General features: G+C 64.2%; 3 protein-coding genes across 4 annotated transcripts; 1 reads left to right on the forward strand and 2 right to left on the reverse strand.

Annotated features, from left to right (window-relative positions):
- The first annotated feature begins 271 nt into the window (after positions 1-271).
- On the forward strand, positions 272-4,994 carry LOC141917191 (zinc finger and SCAN domain-containing protein 26-like). Of its 2 annotated transcripts, XM_074810279.1 has the most exons (5): positions 272-508; positions 1,471-2,025; positions 2,239-2,428; positions 2,907-2,994; positions 3,369-4,013. In XM_074810279.1, exons 2-5 carry the CDS (start codon positions 1,525-1,527, stop codon positions 3,871-3,873), a joined length of 1,284 nt encoding a protein of 427 aa, XP_074666380.1. In that variant the 5' UTR covers positions 272-508; positions 1,471-1,524; the 3' UTR covers positions 3,874-4,013. The 2 variants fall into 2 exon arrangements, with proteins under 2 accessions (XP_074666380.1, XP_074666379.1); XM_074810278.1 differs by lacking the exon at positions 2,907-2,994 and having other exon boundaries at positions 276-508; positions 3,369-4,994.
- A 1,176-nt stretch (positions 4,995-6,170) lies between these two features.
- On the reverse strand, positions 6,171-10,275 carry LOC141917197 (natterin-4-like; the record flags this gene model as incomplete). Its single annotated transcript, XM_074810284.1, has 5 exons — positions 6,171-7,549; positions 8,204-8,314; positions 8,688-8,723; positions 8,997-9,138; positions 10,012-10,275. Coding segments are annotated over 5 exons (1,563 nt in total), but the record flags the coding sequence as incomplete, so codon positions are not given.
- On the reverse strand, positions 10,060-14,556 carry CHMP2A (charged multivesicular body protein 2A). Its single transcript, XM_074810306.1, has 6 exons — positions 14,292-14,556; positions 13,026-13,207; positions 12,174-12,353; positions 11,474-11,604; positions 11,130-11,191; positions 10,060-10,784 (listed from the first exon to the last, which is right to left on the reverse strand). The coding sequence occupies exons 2-6, from the start codon at positions 13,191-13,193 to the stop codon at positions 10,663-10,665; spliced, it is 663 nt and encodes a 220-aa protein (XP_074666407.1). The 5' UTR covers positions 13,194-13,207; positions 14,292-14,556; the 3' UTR covers positions 10,060-10,662.
- Positions 14,557-14,955: the final 399 nt, after the last annotated feature.

Below are 14,955 nucleotides of genomic sequence, written 5' to 3' on the forward strand. Positions count from 1 at the left end.
TGTTTCCCTCGCTGCCCCCCCCTCCATACGGCGGCCGAGAGGGGCCGGGGGTGCGCGGGGGCACTGGGATGGGGGGTGCGCGGGGGGGTGCAGAAGGGGGGGTGTCCATGGGGCGCACAGGGCGGGGGTGCGTTGGCAAGGGGGGTGCAGTGAGGGGGGGGTGCGGGGGGTGCACAGCGGGGGAGTGCGGGGTTTGGGGGTGCGGGTTTGGGGGTGCGGGGGGTGCACAGGGAGGGGGTGCGCAGTTTGGGGTCCTCGGGGTGCACGGAGCTGCTCAGCCCCCCCCCCCCCCTCCCCCCCCGTTAACCCTTTCCCCGCCGCTGCCGGGATGCGGAGGGTTAAGGCCGGTCCCGGCGCTGAGTGACGGCGGCGACGGCCACCGCGGGGGGGGCGGGGGGACGGGGAAGGGGGGGGGACCGTGGGGGGGGGCGGCGGGGCCGGGCCCGGCCGCTCCGGCCCTTTGTGTCGGCGAGCGGGGAGCGGCGGGGCTGCGGCGCCGGGACCCCAGGTCCGGGGGGGCTGCGGGGCGGGGAGGGGGGTTTGCAAAACCGGGGGGGTCTTTGCAACGGTGGGGGGGACGGGTTGCAAGGCGCGGGGGGGGGGGGGGGGGGTGTCTTTCTTTGCATGGTCCGGGGGGGGGCGGTTGCAAAGCTCCCGGAGCTTCTGCAAAGGGGAAGGGGTGGCGGGGGGGCCACATGGCAAGGCCCGTGGGGGGGCTTTGCACGAGCCTGGGGGGGGGTAAGGCCGCGGAGGGGGGGGCTTCAGGGTTCCGGGAGCTTTTGCAAGGCTGGAGGGAGGGGGCTTTGCAAGGTTTGGGGCGGGGGGGGCGTATTGCAAGGGTCTGGGGGCTTTGTAAACTGGGTGATGGGGGGGCCGTGTTGCATGGTTTGGGGGGGGGGGTTGCAAGGCTGGGGGAGTCTTTGTGAGCTGCCCGGGGCTTTGCAAGGGGCGGCGGGGGCATATTGCAAGGCCCGGGGGCCTTTCCAAAGGCCGGGGGGGGGGGGGGGGGCGTATTATGTGGTGCTGGGGGCAGTTTGCAAAGCTGGGGGGTCTGGGCCGGGGGGGGCATACTGCAAGGACGTTGGGGCTGCGGGGGGGATATTGCATAGTCCGGGAGGGAGGGAAATAAGCTGGGGGGGCGCGGGGGGGACGTGGCATTACAAGATTGTGGGACTTCTGCAAGACTTGGAGTCGCCTCGGGGGGGGACACACGTTGCTATACCCGGGGGCTTTGCAAGAGCCTGGGGGCTTTGAAAGCTCGGGGGGGGGGCGGGTAGGGATGTTGGATGTTGGGGGGGGGGGGATTTGCAAAGCTGGGGGGCTGGGGCAGAGCTCTTGCAAGGGGGCGGGGGGCACGCTGCAAAACCTCGGGGGTCGTTGCAAGCTGAGGGTTGGGGGGAGCACATTGTATGGTTCTCCGGGAGCTGTGGGGGCGTCTCTGCAAAGCCGTGCCCTGCTGCCCCCCCGCAGAGCCCACCCACCTCCGGAGATTTGGGGGGACGCAAACAGCCCCGAGGGAGCAACATGGAGACCCCGACGACGCGACCCCGTTGGCGGCTGCAGCCGGAGCGGGGCCGCCGGCGTCCCGCGGCCCCTCGCCCCCCCTCGCCGTGCCCGGAGGAGGACGCGGCGGGGGCCGCCGTGTCCTCGGAGCGAGTGGCCGAGCGGCGCCGCTGGCCGCGGGGGGAGTGGGCGCGGCGGCGGGTGCCGGCGCTGCACGGCGGCGGCGCCGGGACCGAGCTGCGGCGGTTGCGGTTCCGGCAGTTCCGGTACCAGGAGGCGGCGGGGCCGCGGGACGTTTGTCGGCGGCTGCGGGAGCTGTCGCAGGGCTGGTTGCGGCCGGAGGTGCGGAGCAAGGAGCAGATCATGGAGCTGCTGGTGCTGGAGCAATTCCTCAGCATCCTCCCCGAGGAAATCCAGAGCTGGGTCTGGGTGCGACACCCCGAATCCTGCGCCCAGGCCGTCGCCTTGGCTGAGAGCTTCCAGCTGGGACAGGGGGATCCCGGCGGGGTCTGGGAGCAGCAGGTGAGAGCGGCGGCCGATTCCTGCCCCGGGCGGGGGTTTGCAAGGAGCTGCCACCCCAAAACCGGGTACAACCCCCCTCCCCCAGCATTGCTTCCAAGCTCATTCCCATGGGACACCCCCAGAACTGACCCTGGAGAGGCAGGAGGTTGGGGGGGGGGTCCCTGGGCACCCAACTCCCCTCCGCAGCCCCTGGGTGCTCCTTGGGTCCCGCAGGTGACGGTGCGCGTGAAGGTAGAGGAGGTGGCCCCAGGGGACGTGGAGGACCCCGAAGTGGCTGGGGACCCACCAAGCCACCCATCGGAGTTGTCCCAGCTCCCCTCAGGGGACAACTGGCGGGAGGAGGTGGCCCGGGGCAAGGTCAAGTTTGTCCCCGAGGAAGAGGAGCGGCGCCTGCAGGAAGCAGGTAATGGGCTCAAGGAAGCAGACCCTTCGGCTCCCACCGAAAAAAAAAGGGTCGAAGAAGCTGCTGTGGGAGGGAGGGGGGCTCAGGGGTGGTGGGGTGTCTCCTGCAAAGGGCGTGGTCCGGTCTGGTCCTCCCCACGGATGTTCCCATGGTGTCATTGCTCTTTTTTGGGGTGGTTGTGTTGCTCTTGGTGGAGGATGTGTGAGAGCAAAGGGGGAAAAGGGTCGGAAATGAGGTCCTGGTGCTGGGAAAACTCTTGGGGTGTTGAGGAAGGAGAAAGATGTGACCCCAGGAAGGCTCCAGATGGAGACTTCTGTGATGATGCCACCACCTGTGATCTTGAGCCCTGTGCGGTGGGAGAAGAAAGGTCTCCTTGGGCTCAAAAGCCAAACGGAAGCGAGGAGAAGTGCTAGGAGACCTATCAGAGATGTCCGCACCAGTGTGGGAAGCTGGAAGATGGCCGTGTTCTGAGTTGCAGAGAGGTTGGAGAAGGATGGAGATCTTGGAGTGAAGATCAGGAGCGTCGGTAGAGAGCTCTTGTTCTCCCCGTTTGTCTTCTGGAAATCGTGAGCCCCAAAATCTCGTTCCTTTCCTCCACCATCATCTTCTCCTTCCCGGTGCTGCTGGAAGCGCTGCTTTAAGGTGTCGTGGTGTACCAGGAACAGGCGCTGGAGGATGGTGGGCTCCTCTCCGAGTCCTCCTGCAGCCATTCTTGCTCCTTGAGCTGGCTAGGCTCCTCCACTGGGGTGGCTTCAACTTCTTCCCTCTCCTGGCATGGCCCGATGGCCACCCAGGGACAGATTTGGGGTTTTGCTCAACGGTGGGAGCTTGACCATCTCCACCATTGCTGGAGGAGATCAAGGGCAGTGGGGTCAGAGGAGAAGGGTGGTGTCTTCCGTTGAGAACCAACCCATGAAGCGTGTTCTCCTTCCCCCCGCAGGTCCCACCACAGCGAGCAGAGACCCAGAGGTGTCCATTTTACAACGGCAAGACCGCCCACACCCACCCAGCACCCTCCAGGGTGTCCCAACAGCCGGGACCCCTGCCCGGAGAGGGAACCACCGGCGACAGATCCCACAGGATCCCACCACCTTCCTACAGCCCCTCACCCAAGGTCCACCTGGACCGGTGGAGGATGCCAGGAGCCCGGAGAAGCCCTGGGTGAAGCGGGAGCTGTCGGCGCAGGGGAAGGACCGTCCATACCCCTGCAGCGAGTGCGGCAAGAGCTTCGGCCGGTTGACCCACCTGAAGACCCACCAGCGAACCCACACGGGAGTGAAGCCCTACGCCTGCGGGGCTTGCGGCAAGAGCTTTGGCCACCTCTCCACCCTCACCACCCACCAACGGCTCCACACGGGCGAGCGTCCCTACGCCTGCGGCTCCTGCGGCAAGACCTTCACCAACCCATCGGACCTCAACAAGCACCAACGGTCGCACACGGGTGAGCGACCCTACCCCTGCGCCGCCTGCGGCAAACGCTTCAGCCAACAGTCCAACCTCACCATGCACCAGCGGAGCCACACCGAGGAGCGGCCCTACCCCTGCAGTGCCTGTGGCAAGAGCTTCAAGTACTTGGCGGACCTGACGGTGCACGAGCGCTCGCACACGGGCGAGAGACCTTTTCCCTGTCCCCACTGCGGGAAGAGTTTCAGCAACAAGTCCTCCCTGGCCCGGCACACGCGCATCCACGCCCGGGCGGCCGCCAGGGACAAGTGATGGGGTTTGGTGACGGGGAAGATGAGGAGGTGGTGAGGGGTGGCCACCACGGGGGGATGGTTGAGGCTGGGCGGGTGGGGTGGAGATGGCGGATGCCCTGGGTGGCCGGTGGTGGTTTCCTTGCCGGCCGGTGCCATGCGGCCACTGTGGGTGGACTGGTTTGCCCGGAGGAGATGCAACGTAGATGGGGGTCGATGAGCTGGTGCTTGATGTCCCTCCCCCACGTGCCCAGTGGCTCCAGGACTTGGCTCACTGGTCCCAGGAATGCGACATGGGTGGGGATGAAGACGAGCTGATGACTGATGGCCCCCACGAGTCTGGGGGGTCCAGGACGCTGCATCCCAGAGGTGTAACACAGCTGGGGATGAAGAGCTGATGATTGATGTCCCCGTGAGCCTGGTGGTGCCAGGACGTGGCCACCTGCTCCCGGAGGAGACGCAACACAGACAGGGATGAAGAGGAACCGATGGCTGGTGTCCCCCAAGAGCCTGGTGGCTCCCTGGTCCTTCACCCGTCTCCTCTGGGCACACCCACCTCCCCTCACCCCAACCCCGCCGCTGGGACGCCCCATCCTCCCCTCCAGTCCAGCATCTCTAGTTGCAATTTGCCTTTTTTTCCCCCCTTTTTGGTATTTATTCATAGCAGTGAGCGCCGTCCCCTCCCACCCCGTGTGCCGGGCCTTAAACTTCAGAGACCGACCTACCTCACCGGCCGCTGGCGCCGGGGCCCAGGGCTGGACGCGGGTGCCGGGGCGACCCGGGCAGCGCTTCGCGCCTCTGCTTCCCTCCCCCGGCCAGTTCACCCCCGCGATTTTTGCCCCGCCTTTGCTGTAACGATGGTTTTACCCCCATCTCTGCGCTGCTTTGGGTTTTTTTTTCTTGAGGGGTGAAAGCGTTAAGGGAGGTTGCAGCCGGGCGCGGGGCGGAGCTCCGGGGAGGGGGGGCGCGGGGCCGGCTGCGCGCCGCGGGGGGGTTGCGCCTGCGCCTGACACCCTGCGCCGCGCCGGGACGGCCGCGCTGCAGCTGCGGCGGTTCCCGCAGCGCCGCTGCCCCGCCCCGGGCGCAGCCTCGCACCGCGCGTTGCGCTCGCGTTTGCGTTTTGCGTTGCAGCGCTCCGCACGCTGCGTCCCCCCTTCCCCGCAGCCCCGTGCTGGCCGTGAGCCCCGTGCTGGCCGTGCGGCGCAGCGCGGCGCGCAAAATGCCGCGCAGGGTTTGCGCTGCGGCGCCGCGCTGCGCGTTTGCAACCCGGCGCATCCTGCGCGCTGCAGCGCTTGCAGCAAGTGCGGTGCGGGGGGGTGCAGCGCGGTGCGGTGCTTTGCAGCGCACTGCACACACGCACCCCCCCCGCAGTCTGGGGGCTCCCCAAGTCTCTGCCCTTCCCAGCCCCCAGGACCCCCCCCAAAGTCCTCCTGCCCCCCCCAACCCTCCAGGAAGCCTCTTCCCCCCCTTCTCTGCCCCGAGTGGGCGGGGCGCCCGCTCTACCCGCGCCCCGATTGGCCGGTTCCGCTGTCGCTCCTGCCTTGGCGGGAAGGGGGGGGGGGGTGTCAAGGACGGGGTTAACCCCTTGGGCGCCGGGGGGCGGCTTTGGGCCCCCCTCACCCCGCGATGATGCCACCCCCTGAGCGTCCTCCGAGGACACCGCCCCCCCCTCCGGCACCCTGCGACACGTCCTTGCCTTTGCATCCCTTATTTTGGCTTTTTTTGCCTTTTTCCTCACACTTTTGCGTCTAAAATTACTTTTTGGGGAGTGTTCTAAGGAACCACACACCTGAATCTGTTTGCTCTGCAGCGTTTTTCATGAAACGCGAGGAAAAGGCAACACGGGCGGCGCGGCAGGAATCTGTGTCCACGCAGCAGAGAGGTTCCTCCACGGGCGGCTGCTCTGCCGGGCCGGAGAGAGGCGCCTGATGAAAGTTATGGCAGAAAAAAGGAAAAATAGGGACCCTAAATGGATTTGTCTGCATCCTGCGCTGGTGCCATTCTGTTTCAGGGAGAGATGGAGATTATTGGGGAAAAAAACCAGAAAATACAGACTGTAAAAGCAGCGTTTTTCGGTATTCCACGCTTGCTGTGTCTTTTTGAGGGGAGATGGAGGTTATTTTGGAGGAAATAGAAAATAAAGACTGAAAACCCCACATTTTTCAGCATTCCATGTTGTTTCAGAGAGGGATGAAGGTTATGCCATGAAAACGAAAAATATGGAAGGCCAAAAAAAAAAAAAAAAGGCATTTTTCTGCATTCCAAGTTCCTGCCATCCTAATTTGGGGTGAGATGGTAGTTATTTGGGGAGGGAAAAAAGAAAACCAGAAGAAAGCAGACTGCAAAAAGCCACGTGGCACTGCGTTCTCCGTGCCACCGTGGAAGGTGCCAGAGGCACCGAAAGGCCTCTGTGTCCCCTACGCCCGGCACGGCGCGGCCTCGGCGATGGGCCAGCACTGCTTGACGCTGGCCCGGACACCCCCCACCGCCCGGCCACGAGCCCACCCCGTCACAGCCACGCGGTGCAGGTGGCCACCGCCAAAGTCACGGGTCAGCTGAGCGGAGAAGGGGACGCGGACGCCCGACTGGCGTCCCTGCAGGGCCACCACACACGCCGTCCGGGGCCGCACCTCCTCCTCTGCCACGTGGGTCTGGACAACGTACTTGCTGGTGCTGGCTGCCCCCACCCAGGGGACGCTGGTGACGTCGGTGACCTCCCAGCCCGTCCCAGTGAAGGTCAAGAGGGCGGCTCGCAACACCCCGTGGATGGTGGCGAAGACCCTCTGGTCCACCTCCCAGTCGTTCTCCACCTCAGTGACCTCCTCCAAGGTGGCCGCTCTGCTCAGCGCTCGGCAGCCCTCGTTCCTCACCGTGGTCTTCGTCAGGGTGACGTCCTCCCCGTGCTCCACCGCCCCGCTCATGTTGTAGCGGACGTCGGAGATGGTGACGTCTGCTGGGCCCTTCTTGACCACCAAGACTTGGTACCACTTGTACCAAACCTCCTGACCATCCACCATCATGAAGGCAGCCCTCTGCACTTTGGAGATCTTGCCCAGGCCGTAGTGGTTCCTCCCGATGAAGACATCGATGGATGGGCAGCCCTCCACGGCGTTTTCAGGCACGCTGCCGAAGGAGTCATCCACCCAGTCCAACGCCTCGAAGTCTCCCACGTTGACCAGCACCTTGAAGCTGTGGCTGTTCCGCTCCCGTTCTCCGTACGGGAAGAAGCAGAAGGGGCCGCGCTCAGGGATGTAGGCACCGGTGTTGCAGCCGAGCTTCTCCGTCGAGCAGACGTACTCCATCCTCTTGGTGTAGTTGTTCCAGCTGGAGATGGCATCGGCGGGCAGCTCGCCTTCGAAAGTCACCCACTTCAGGTACGAAGGTGGCTCCTCGTCTCGCTTCCTCCGGGGAGAGCTCCAGCTGGCGCCTGCGGGGCGGAAATGGGGGATTTTGGTGAAATGAGATGGCTCCATCCTGCCCCACCAGCTCAAAGGGGCTGGAGGGACATCGGGCAGAGACCCACCCCTGAAAAAAAGGGGTGAAAAAAACTGAAAAAGGGGAGATTTAGATGAGAGCTAAGGCAGAAATTCTCCCCTGTGAGGGGGGTGAGGCCCTGGCACAGGTTGCCCAGAGAAGCTGTGGCCGCCCCCTCCCTGGAAGGGCTCAAGGCCAGGTTGGACGGGGCTTTGGGCAACCTGGGCTAGCGGAAGGTGGCCCTGCCCGGGGCAGGGGGTGGCACTGGGTGGGTTCAAGGTCCCTCCCTGCCCAAACCCTCCCGTGACTCTGGGATTCACTCCACGGCCGCAGCCCCCCTCCCCCTGCGCCGTGCGGGGGGGCAGAAGGTGTAAGAGTCGGGGGTGAGGCTGAGGCTGGGGGGGGTTCCGGGTCTGGTTCTCACCATCCCGCTCGGTTTTAAATCACCAATAAATTTAATAAATCTCCCCCGCGGTGAGTTTTGCCCACAGTGGTAACGGGGACACGATCTCCCCAACTCTACCTCAACCCAGCAGCTTTTTGTCTGATTTTCTCCCGTTCCAGCCCCCCAGCAGCTGGTCAAGGTCACCCTGAGGGCGGGACTCACCCGGGGGGGGCGCACGGCCCCTTCCCCTCGCTCCCACCGTCCGGCCTTCGCTGCTCCATCGGCCCCGCCGCCTGCTCCCGCGAGGAAGAGGAGGGTGGCAGCGAGGAAGAGCTGTGGGGAAGACCGGGGGGGTGTCACCCTCTCACCATTCACCCTCTCACCATCCTGTGCCACAACGGAGGGTCCTGGCCAGGAGCCGGGTCGTTTCCCCACGTCCCTTTGTCCGTCTGATTTTTGGGGTGAAATCCCGCCTGGTTGTATTGATGTGGCTTTAATTTTTAACCAGCGCAGGGGAGGAAGGTGGGGAAGGGCGAGAGGCTGGGAAACGCAACACAGAACGTGCTCATAATAACCGTTTTAAAATTTTATTTCTTTTAATTTTTTAACTAATTATTCTCTGGGAGTCAGGAAGCATCCCTTTTTTACCCTGAAGAGGTTAAAAATCCCCCAAATAACCCAAGCCCCTGCCCGCGAAGCGCCGTACCTCGCGCGCTGGCATCCCGCTCGCCGCCTCCAGAGGCTGAAATTTAAATACGTATTTTTAATAAAGAAACGTATTAACTTCCGCAGCCCCACGGCCACATCCTCCTCCCGACCCGGGAAACCAGCCCCGATGGTCCAGTCCTTGCAGGGGACAGGCGCTCGCTCCTCCTCCCGAACGCCCAGCTCCACATTTTGGGGCTAAAACTGACCGTTTTGGGTCCTGCTGGGTGCTTTGCCCGCGAGCCGTGGGCTCAGTGCAGACCCCGCCGGCACTCGCCCGCTGTTTGCTGGCTCCCACCGCGCTCCCTACCTCGCCTCTGCTCCCGCTCTGACAGAAATCCCTTTTTTGGGGTGTTTTCGGTCCTTTTTGGGTCACTTCTAGACCACAGCGGGGTTTTCCAGTGCAGCTTGAGCTCGCCCGGGGCCACACAAACCCTGGGAAATGCCGAAGTCTGAGCAGAAAAGAGAAGTGTGAATAAATGCGAGGAAAAAAAAAACGAAGAAAACCCAAAAGATGCTGACTGCTACTAGAAATTTTGAGTTGTTCCGCTTTTTGCAGAAATTTAGCATTGTGGTGTTGTGGGGTTTTTTAACACAAAAAAAATGTGTTATTGATACTCAAAAGCATCCACGAGTGGCACGAACACCCATCGCCAGGCGGCCGGGAGGTTTCACCTACCCAAAGCGGTTCGTCTCGCCCCAGAACGCCGCTCAGAAATCCGTATTTATGGAAAAATCACATAAATCCCTATTTTTCCCCATGCTAAAAAAAATAATCTACATTTTCTGCTTCAAACCTGCAAATCAAAGCAAATTAGAACCAACTCAGATCACCCACGGCTCGGACACAAAAACATCAGCGAATAGACCCAGAATTCACACGGGTGCTGGATTTGGGGACTTTCCCCAAGAAAGGGAAGTTTCTGCAGCGAGGACACAGCGGTTTGGGGAGATTTTGCCCCAAAAGGGGGAGGTGGCTGCCGTGCGCATGCGGTGTTTTCTCATCTGCCCCAAAATGCCGTTTTTTAGCGCAGAAATGGGACGTCCAGCAGTTTGGCGTCGAACCAAGGCTCGGGGGGGGGGGAGGCAGCCAGGAGGCACCCGGGGGTCCGGGGCCCCAAACCAGCCCCCCCCCAGTATCCAGAACCCCAAACCAGTCCCCAAACTGGGGAGGAACCCGGGTGTCTGGGACCCCAAACTGACCCCCCCCCCGCCCCCCAAAAAGGACCCGGGAGTCCGGGCCCTCCCCCCACCCCCCACCCCCACCCCCCCAGCAACCCCCACCCCCACCCCCCAACCCCTCCCCAGTGCTCCCAGTCCCTTACTGGGTGGCACTGGACACCCCCCAGGAACCAGCCGGGGGGAGGAGCAGGTACCAACGTGCGGCCTTTATTGCCCCGGATCAACCGCCCTGGGGGGGGGGGAAATACCCCCCAGAGGGGCAAATACCCGGGGGGGGGGGGGGAGTGCAAATACCCCAAGAGGGGGCAAATCACGGGAAGATGGAGGCAAAGAGCTCCTGGGGGGGGGGCAAAGAGCTCCCGGGGGGGGCAAAGAGCTCCTGGGGGGGGAAATGCCCCAAGAAAGAGTCAATAACCCAGGAAAAGGGGCAAATAATGCCGGGGGGGGGCAAATAGCCCTGGGGGGAGCCCAGGTCCTGTAGTGTGTCTGCGATGCTCCTCCCAGCCCAGGGAGGGTGGGGCAGGGTGAAAGGTCACTGGCGTCAGCCCCAGAGAGGTCACAGGTCACCAGAGGTCAAGGGTCAGCCCTAAGGGCCAGAGTCACCAAGAAACCGCGCGGGGGAGGGGGCGGCCGGTCAAGGTCAGAGTCACTGCGGGGTCGGCAAGTCACACGGGGTCAGAGGTCACCGCGGGTCACACGGGGTCAGAGGTCACCGTGGGTCACACGGGGTCAGAGGTCCCCAGGGGTCGCACGGGGTCAGAGGTCACCGCAGGGCGTGGCAGCCGGCCGCGGGGTCAGTCCCGGCGCAGGTTCTTCAGCCGCTCCTCCAGGTCGGCGTCGGCGTCGGCCAGAGCGGCCGCGGCCTCGGGCGCCCGCCCCTCCCCCGCTGCCAGCGACCCCCCTGGCGGGGGCAGAGCTGGGGGCAAAGGGCAGAGGTCAGGGTGCCGCCACCCTCCACCCCCCCAGGCCCCTGAAATACCCCCCAGCCCCCACATACCCCTGTGCCCTCCACGATGCCCCCCCAGGCCCCTTAAACTCCCCCAAACGCCCCTTAACCACCCTCCCCCCCCCCCAATTCCCCCAGACTTGTATCTCCCACCCATTTCCCCCCCGACGCCCCCCCAGACCCCTCAAACACCCCCTATCCCAAAAACGCCCCCCCCCGGCTCCCCAGTGCCCCTCAGGGCCCCTTCAATCCCCCCAAATGCCCCCAGATGTTCAGTCGCCCCCCCGGTGCCCCCCCGCCCCAGCACCCGCTCACTGGCCAGCTCGTCGGTGAGGTTCAGCCCCAGCTCGTCCAGCACCTGTGACACCACCGCGTCGCTGCGGGGGACAAGGGGGGTCAGGGGTGACACCGGGACCCCCCCAGCGTCCCCACCCAGGGTGTCCTCAACCTTCCCCCCATCCCCGTCGCCACACCCCCCCAGCCCACCCAGAACATCCCCACGTGTCCCCATCGTCCTCTTGTGCTCACCGTGTCCCCATGTCCCCGCTCCCCAAACCCCCCTCTCTGTGACCCCGATGTCCCCATGTCTCTGTCCCCTCATGTCCCCACCCCACCACGTCCCCTTCTTGCACCCCCACCCCAGCATCCCCATCCCCCACCTCTCCTCCTCATCGTCCTCGTCCCCCATGGCGTCATCGATGGCGTCGTTCATCAGCTCCTCTTTCATGTCCATGATCTCCGCCTGCTTCTCAAATTCCATCATAATTTTCTGGATCTGGGGCAACTTCAGCTGGAGGGGGGACACAGGAACACGGCACGTGGCACACAGGGACACGGGGATGTCCCCGTGGCCACATTGGGCCATTCACGGCAGTTGCAGCCTTGGGTGTGTCCCCGTGGCCATCTCAGGTGCCTTGTGGTGGCTGTGGTCTTGGGGATGTGCCCATGCCCGCCTTGAGTGGTTTCTGGTGGCCGTGGCCTTGGGCACATCCCCTGATGCAGCTCATGGTTACCACAGTCTCACAGCCATCCTCAGGCCACCGCAAGCAGCTGGTGGTGGCCATGGACACAGGGATGTCCCCCTGCAGCAGCTGGCAGTAGCCATGGTCTTGGGGACATCTTCATGGGCAGCCCAGGGCAACCTGTGATGGCTGCAGCCTTGAGGGTCACCCCCGGGGCAGCTTGTGGTGGCCACAGTCCTTGGGATGTCCTCGCTGCAGGGCAGGTCACGGTGGCCACATTCTCAAGGGCATCCCCATGGCCACCCCAGGGCACCTCACAGTGATCACAACCTTGGAAACATCTCCCACGAGCACCTCACAGTGGCCATGGCCTTAGGGACATCCCACGGGCACCCACCTGCCGATTCATGGTGGCCATGGCCTTGGTGACGCCCTTCATGGCCTGGGCCATGGAGTTGTTGGACTTGAGAGTCTGGATCTTGAGGGACACGGCCTGAACGTTGGCCCTCATGGTGATGAACTTCTTCACGTAGCGCCGCGTCCGCACCAGGTCCTTCGCCATAATCTTCACCGCGTCCTGAAGGCCGGGAGGAAACATCGAGTGGCCGTGAGGTCCCCAAGAGGTCTGGGGGATCTCTAGGGACCCCTCTGTGTCCCCCAGGTCCCACCATGATCCCCGACACATCTCAACAGTCTCCTGGTCCCCTTGTATCCACCGTGGTCACCTGGGGACTTCCATGGTCCCCCTCCACTCCCCACCATGTCCCTGGTTCTCTCCAACCGCTCATGTCCCTGCCACATCCCCCGGTCCCGTCACGGTCCTCGGGCTCCCCTCCAGCATTCAAGTCCCCTCCACAGTCTCCTGGTCACCACTGTGGTCCCCCAGTCCCACCACTGTCCCCCAGGAGCCCTCCACGGTCCCCGGTCCAACCACGCTTCCCCGGTCCCCCAAGTGTCTCAATCCCCTCCATGTCCCCACCACGGTTCCTTCCAAGAGACCTGGATCCCCCCGTGTCCCCTGGTCCCCTCCATGTCCTGCTGTCCCCACCATGTCTCCACGTCCCCTCTGCATTCTCCTGCCCCCACCATGGTCCCCCTCAAGTGCCTCAGTCTCCACCATCAACTCTGGTCCCCACTACAGTCCCCTGGAGCCCTCTGCATCCCCTGGTCCCCTCCATGTCCCTGGTCCCCTCTGTATTCTCCTGGTGTCCTCCACATCCCCTCCGTGTCCCTGTTGGTGTCCCCTCACCATCTGGCCCTGCTTGGCCATTTTCTTGATGTCGACGATGATCTTCTTCTCCTGCGCCTCGAGCTTCTGGCGCTCACGGTCGAGCTCCCTCATGGCGCGGGCCAGAGCCCGCTGGTTCTGCCGCAGCAGCTCCTCCGGCGTCTTCCGGCGCCCAAACAGCAGGTCCATGGTGGCAGCAGCACCTGGGGACAGGGACGGGCGGGACACGGACATCGGGGACACGGACGGGGCATAGACAGGAAGGCCCAGACATGGGGGGGGTGAATATTGGGGTACACAGACATTGGGGACATGGAGGGACAGGGGGGGCACAGTCATGGGAAACGTGGACACGAGGGACACAGAAGGACAAAGGGACCATGAACATGGGGGGGGACACGGAGACGAGGGGACACGGATGGGGGGACAGAGGGGACAGGAGGAAATGGGGGGAACACGGCAGGGGACAAGGAACACAGGAGGGTAAATGGAGACGTGGGGGGACACGAAGAGGGGGACAGAGATGGGGCGTGGGGGGGACACACATCATGGCGCCATGTGGGGTCTGTCCCAGAGCACCCGTCACCCCCAACCTGCTGACACCCCCCAGGGGCGTTTCTTACCCGCCCCGGGCCCAGCTGCCCCCAAACCCTCCCCAGCAGCTGATTTACCCCCAGGCCCCGCCCCCTCGCCATGGCAACAGGATGCTCAGCCAATCGCCGGGTGGGAAGATGCGCCCAGCCCCGCCCCCTTCCTCGCGGGTTCGTCTCCTCTCGAGTCCTCCCGACTCTATGGTGCAGGCCTAGAGCACCCTCCCGGGCCTTCTGCACGGCGCAGGCCGCTCTCTATGGTCTCGGAGGCCCCTCCCACCTCGGAGGACCCATGACTCTATGGTCGCCCCCAACCCGACGGCGGCCCCTCCCCGAGAGTCCCTTCTAGCCGCCCTGGAGGTCCGGAGGCCTCTCTATGGCCCCGGGCCTCGCTCACTCCCCCATGTCACCCCGGTACCGGCCGCTCTAGCCCGTTCCTCTCTATGTAATACCGGTACCGGGCCCCTCTAGACCGCACCGTGGTTCTGTGACCCGCCCCGTACCGGGCCCCTCTATCCCACCCCCCTCAGCTCTATGATACCCGGTACCGAGCCCCCTCAGCCCCCACCCCCCGCTCTATGGTTCCCCGGTACCAGGCCCCTCCAGCCCGCTCCCCCGACCCTATGGCTGCCGGTGCGGGTCCCTCTGTCCCCCCGCCCGCTCTCCGTGGCCCCGGCGGCCTGTCCCGGCCCCTCACCCCGATCCTTCCTCGCCTCCCGGGCTCTCCCGCAAACTTCCGCAAACTTCCTGACGTCACCCGGCGTCAATCACGTGACGAGCGACATCACAGCCCCGCCCCCTCGGCCGTCAATCAGCGAGCGGGGACAGCCAGAGCGGCGCCCCCGGAGCGAGGGCGGCCCCTGGCGGCGTGGATGTACTGGGACAGACTGGGACATACTGGACTGGACACACTGGACTGGACACAGGAGCATACTGGGAGTGACTGGGATAAACTGGGAAGGCCATCAGAAAAACCTGGGGGGGGAACTGGGACACTGGGTCACACTGGTGGAGAGGAACTGCTGCACAACACTCCAGCTGGAACATACTGGGGCCACTGGGACAGGAAAGTGGGGCACCCAGGGAGCCAGAGAACATACTGGGAGGCACTGGGATGAGATGGGGCTTTACTGGGAAGCACCGGATCTGCTGGGAGAAAACTGGAGCAGACTGGGAGCACTGGGAGACACTGGGTCAGGGGAGACTGGGCCAGCTGGGAGGCACTGGGGGGCACTGGGACAGAGGGAACTGTGCGTACTGGGAGCCCTCAGACCAGAAGGTGCATATACTGGGCACACTGGGAGCTGTGGGACAGGGAAACAAGTATACTGGGAGCCCTGCAGCAGGGAACTGGGCAGACT

The sequence above is a fragment of the Strix aluco genome, chromosome 35, assembly GCF_031877795.1.
Source record: "Strix aluco isolate bStrAlu1 chromosome 35, bStrAlu1.hap1, whole genome shotgun sequence".
NCBI lineage: Eukaryota > Metazoa > Chordata > Aves > Strigiformes > Strigidae > Strix > Strix aluco.

Coding starts and splice junctions, on each gene's coding strand:
- CHMP2A (XM_074810306.1), bottom strand. CDS start 13,193: ATGGACCTGCTGTTTGGGCGCCGGAAGACGCCGGAGGAGCTGCTGCGG. Junction 11,192..11,473: donor GAGGACGATGAGGAGGAGAG/GTGGGGGATGGG, acceptor TGTCCCCCGCAG/CGACGCGGTGGTGTCACAGG. Junction 10,785..11,129: donor CCTCACCGACGAGCTGGCCA/GTGAGCGGGTGC, acceptor CTTTGCCCCCAG/CTCTGCCCCCGCCAGGGGGG.
- LOC141917191 (XM_074810278.1), top strand. CDS start 1,525: ATGGAGACCCCGACGACGCGACCCCGTTGGCGGCTGCAGCCGGAGCGG. Junction 2,026..2,238: donor GCGGGGTCTGGGAGCAGCAG/GTGAGAGCGGCG, acceptor TGGGTCCCGCAG/GTGACGGTGCGCGTGAAGGT. Junction 2,429..3,368: donor GCGGCGCCTGCAGGAAGCAG/GTAATGGGCTCA, acceptor TTCCCCCCGCAG/GTCCCACCACAGCGAGCAGA.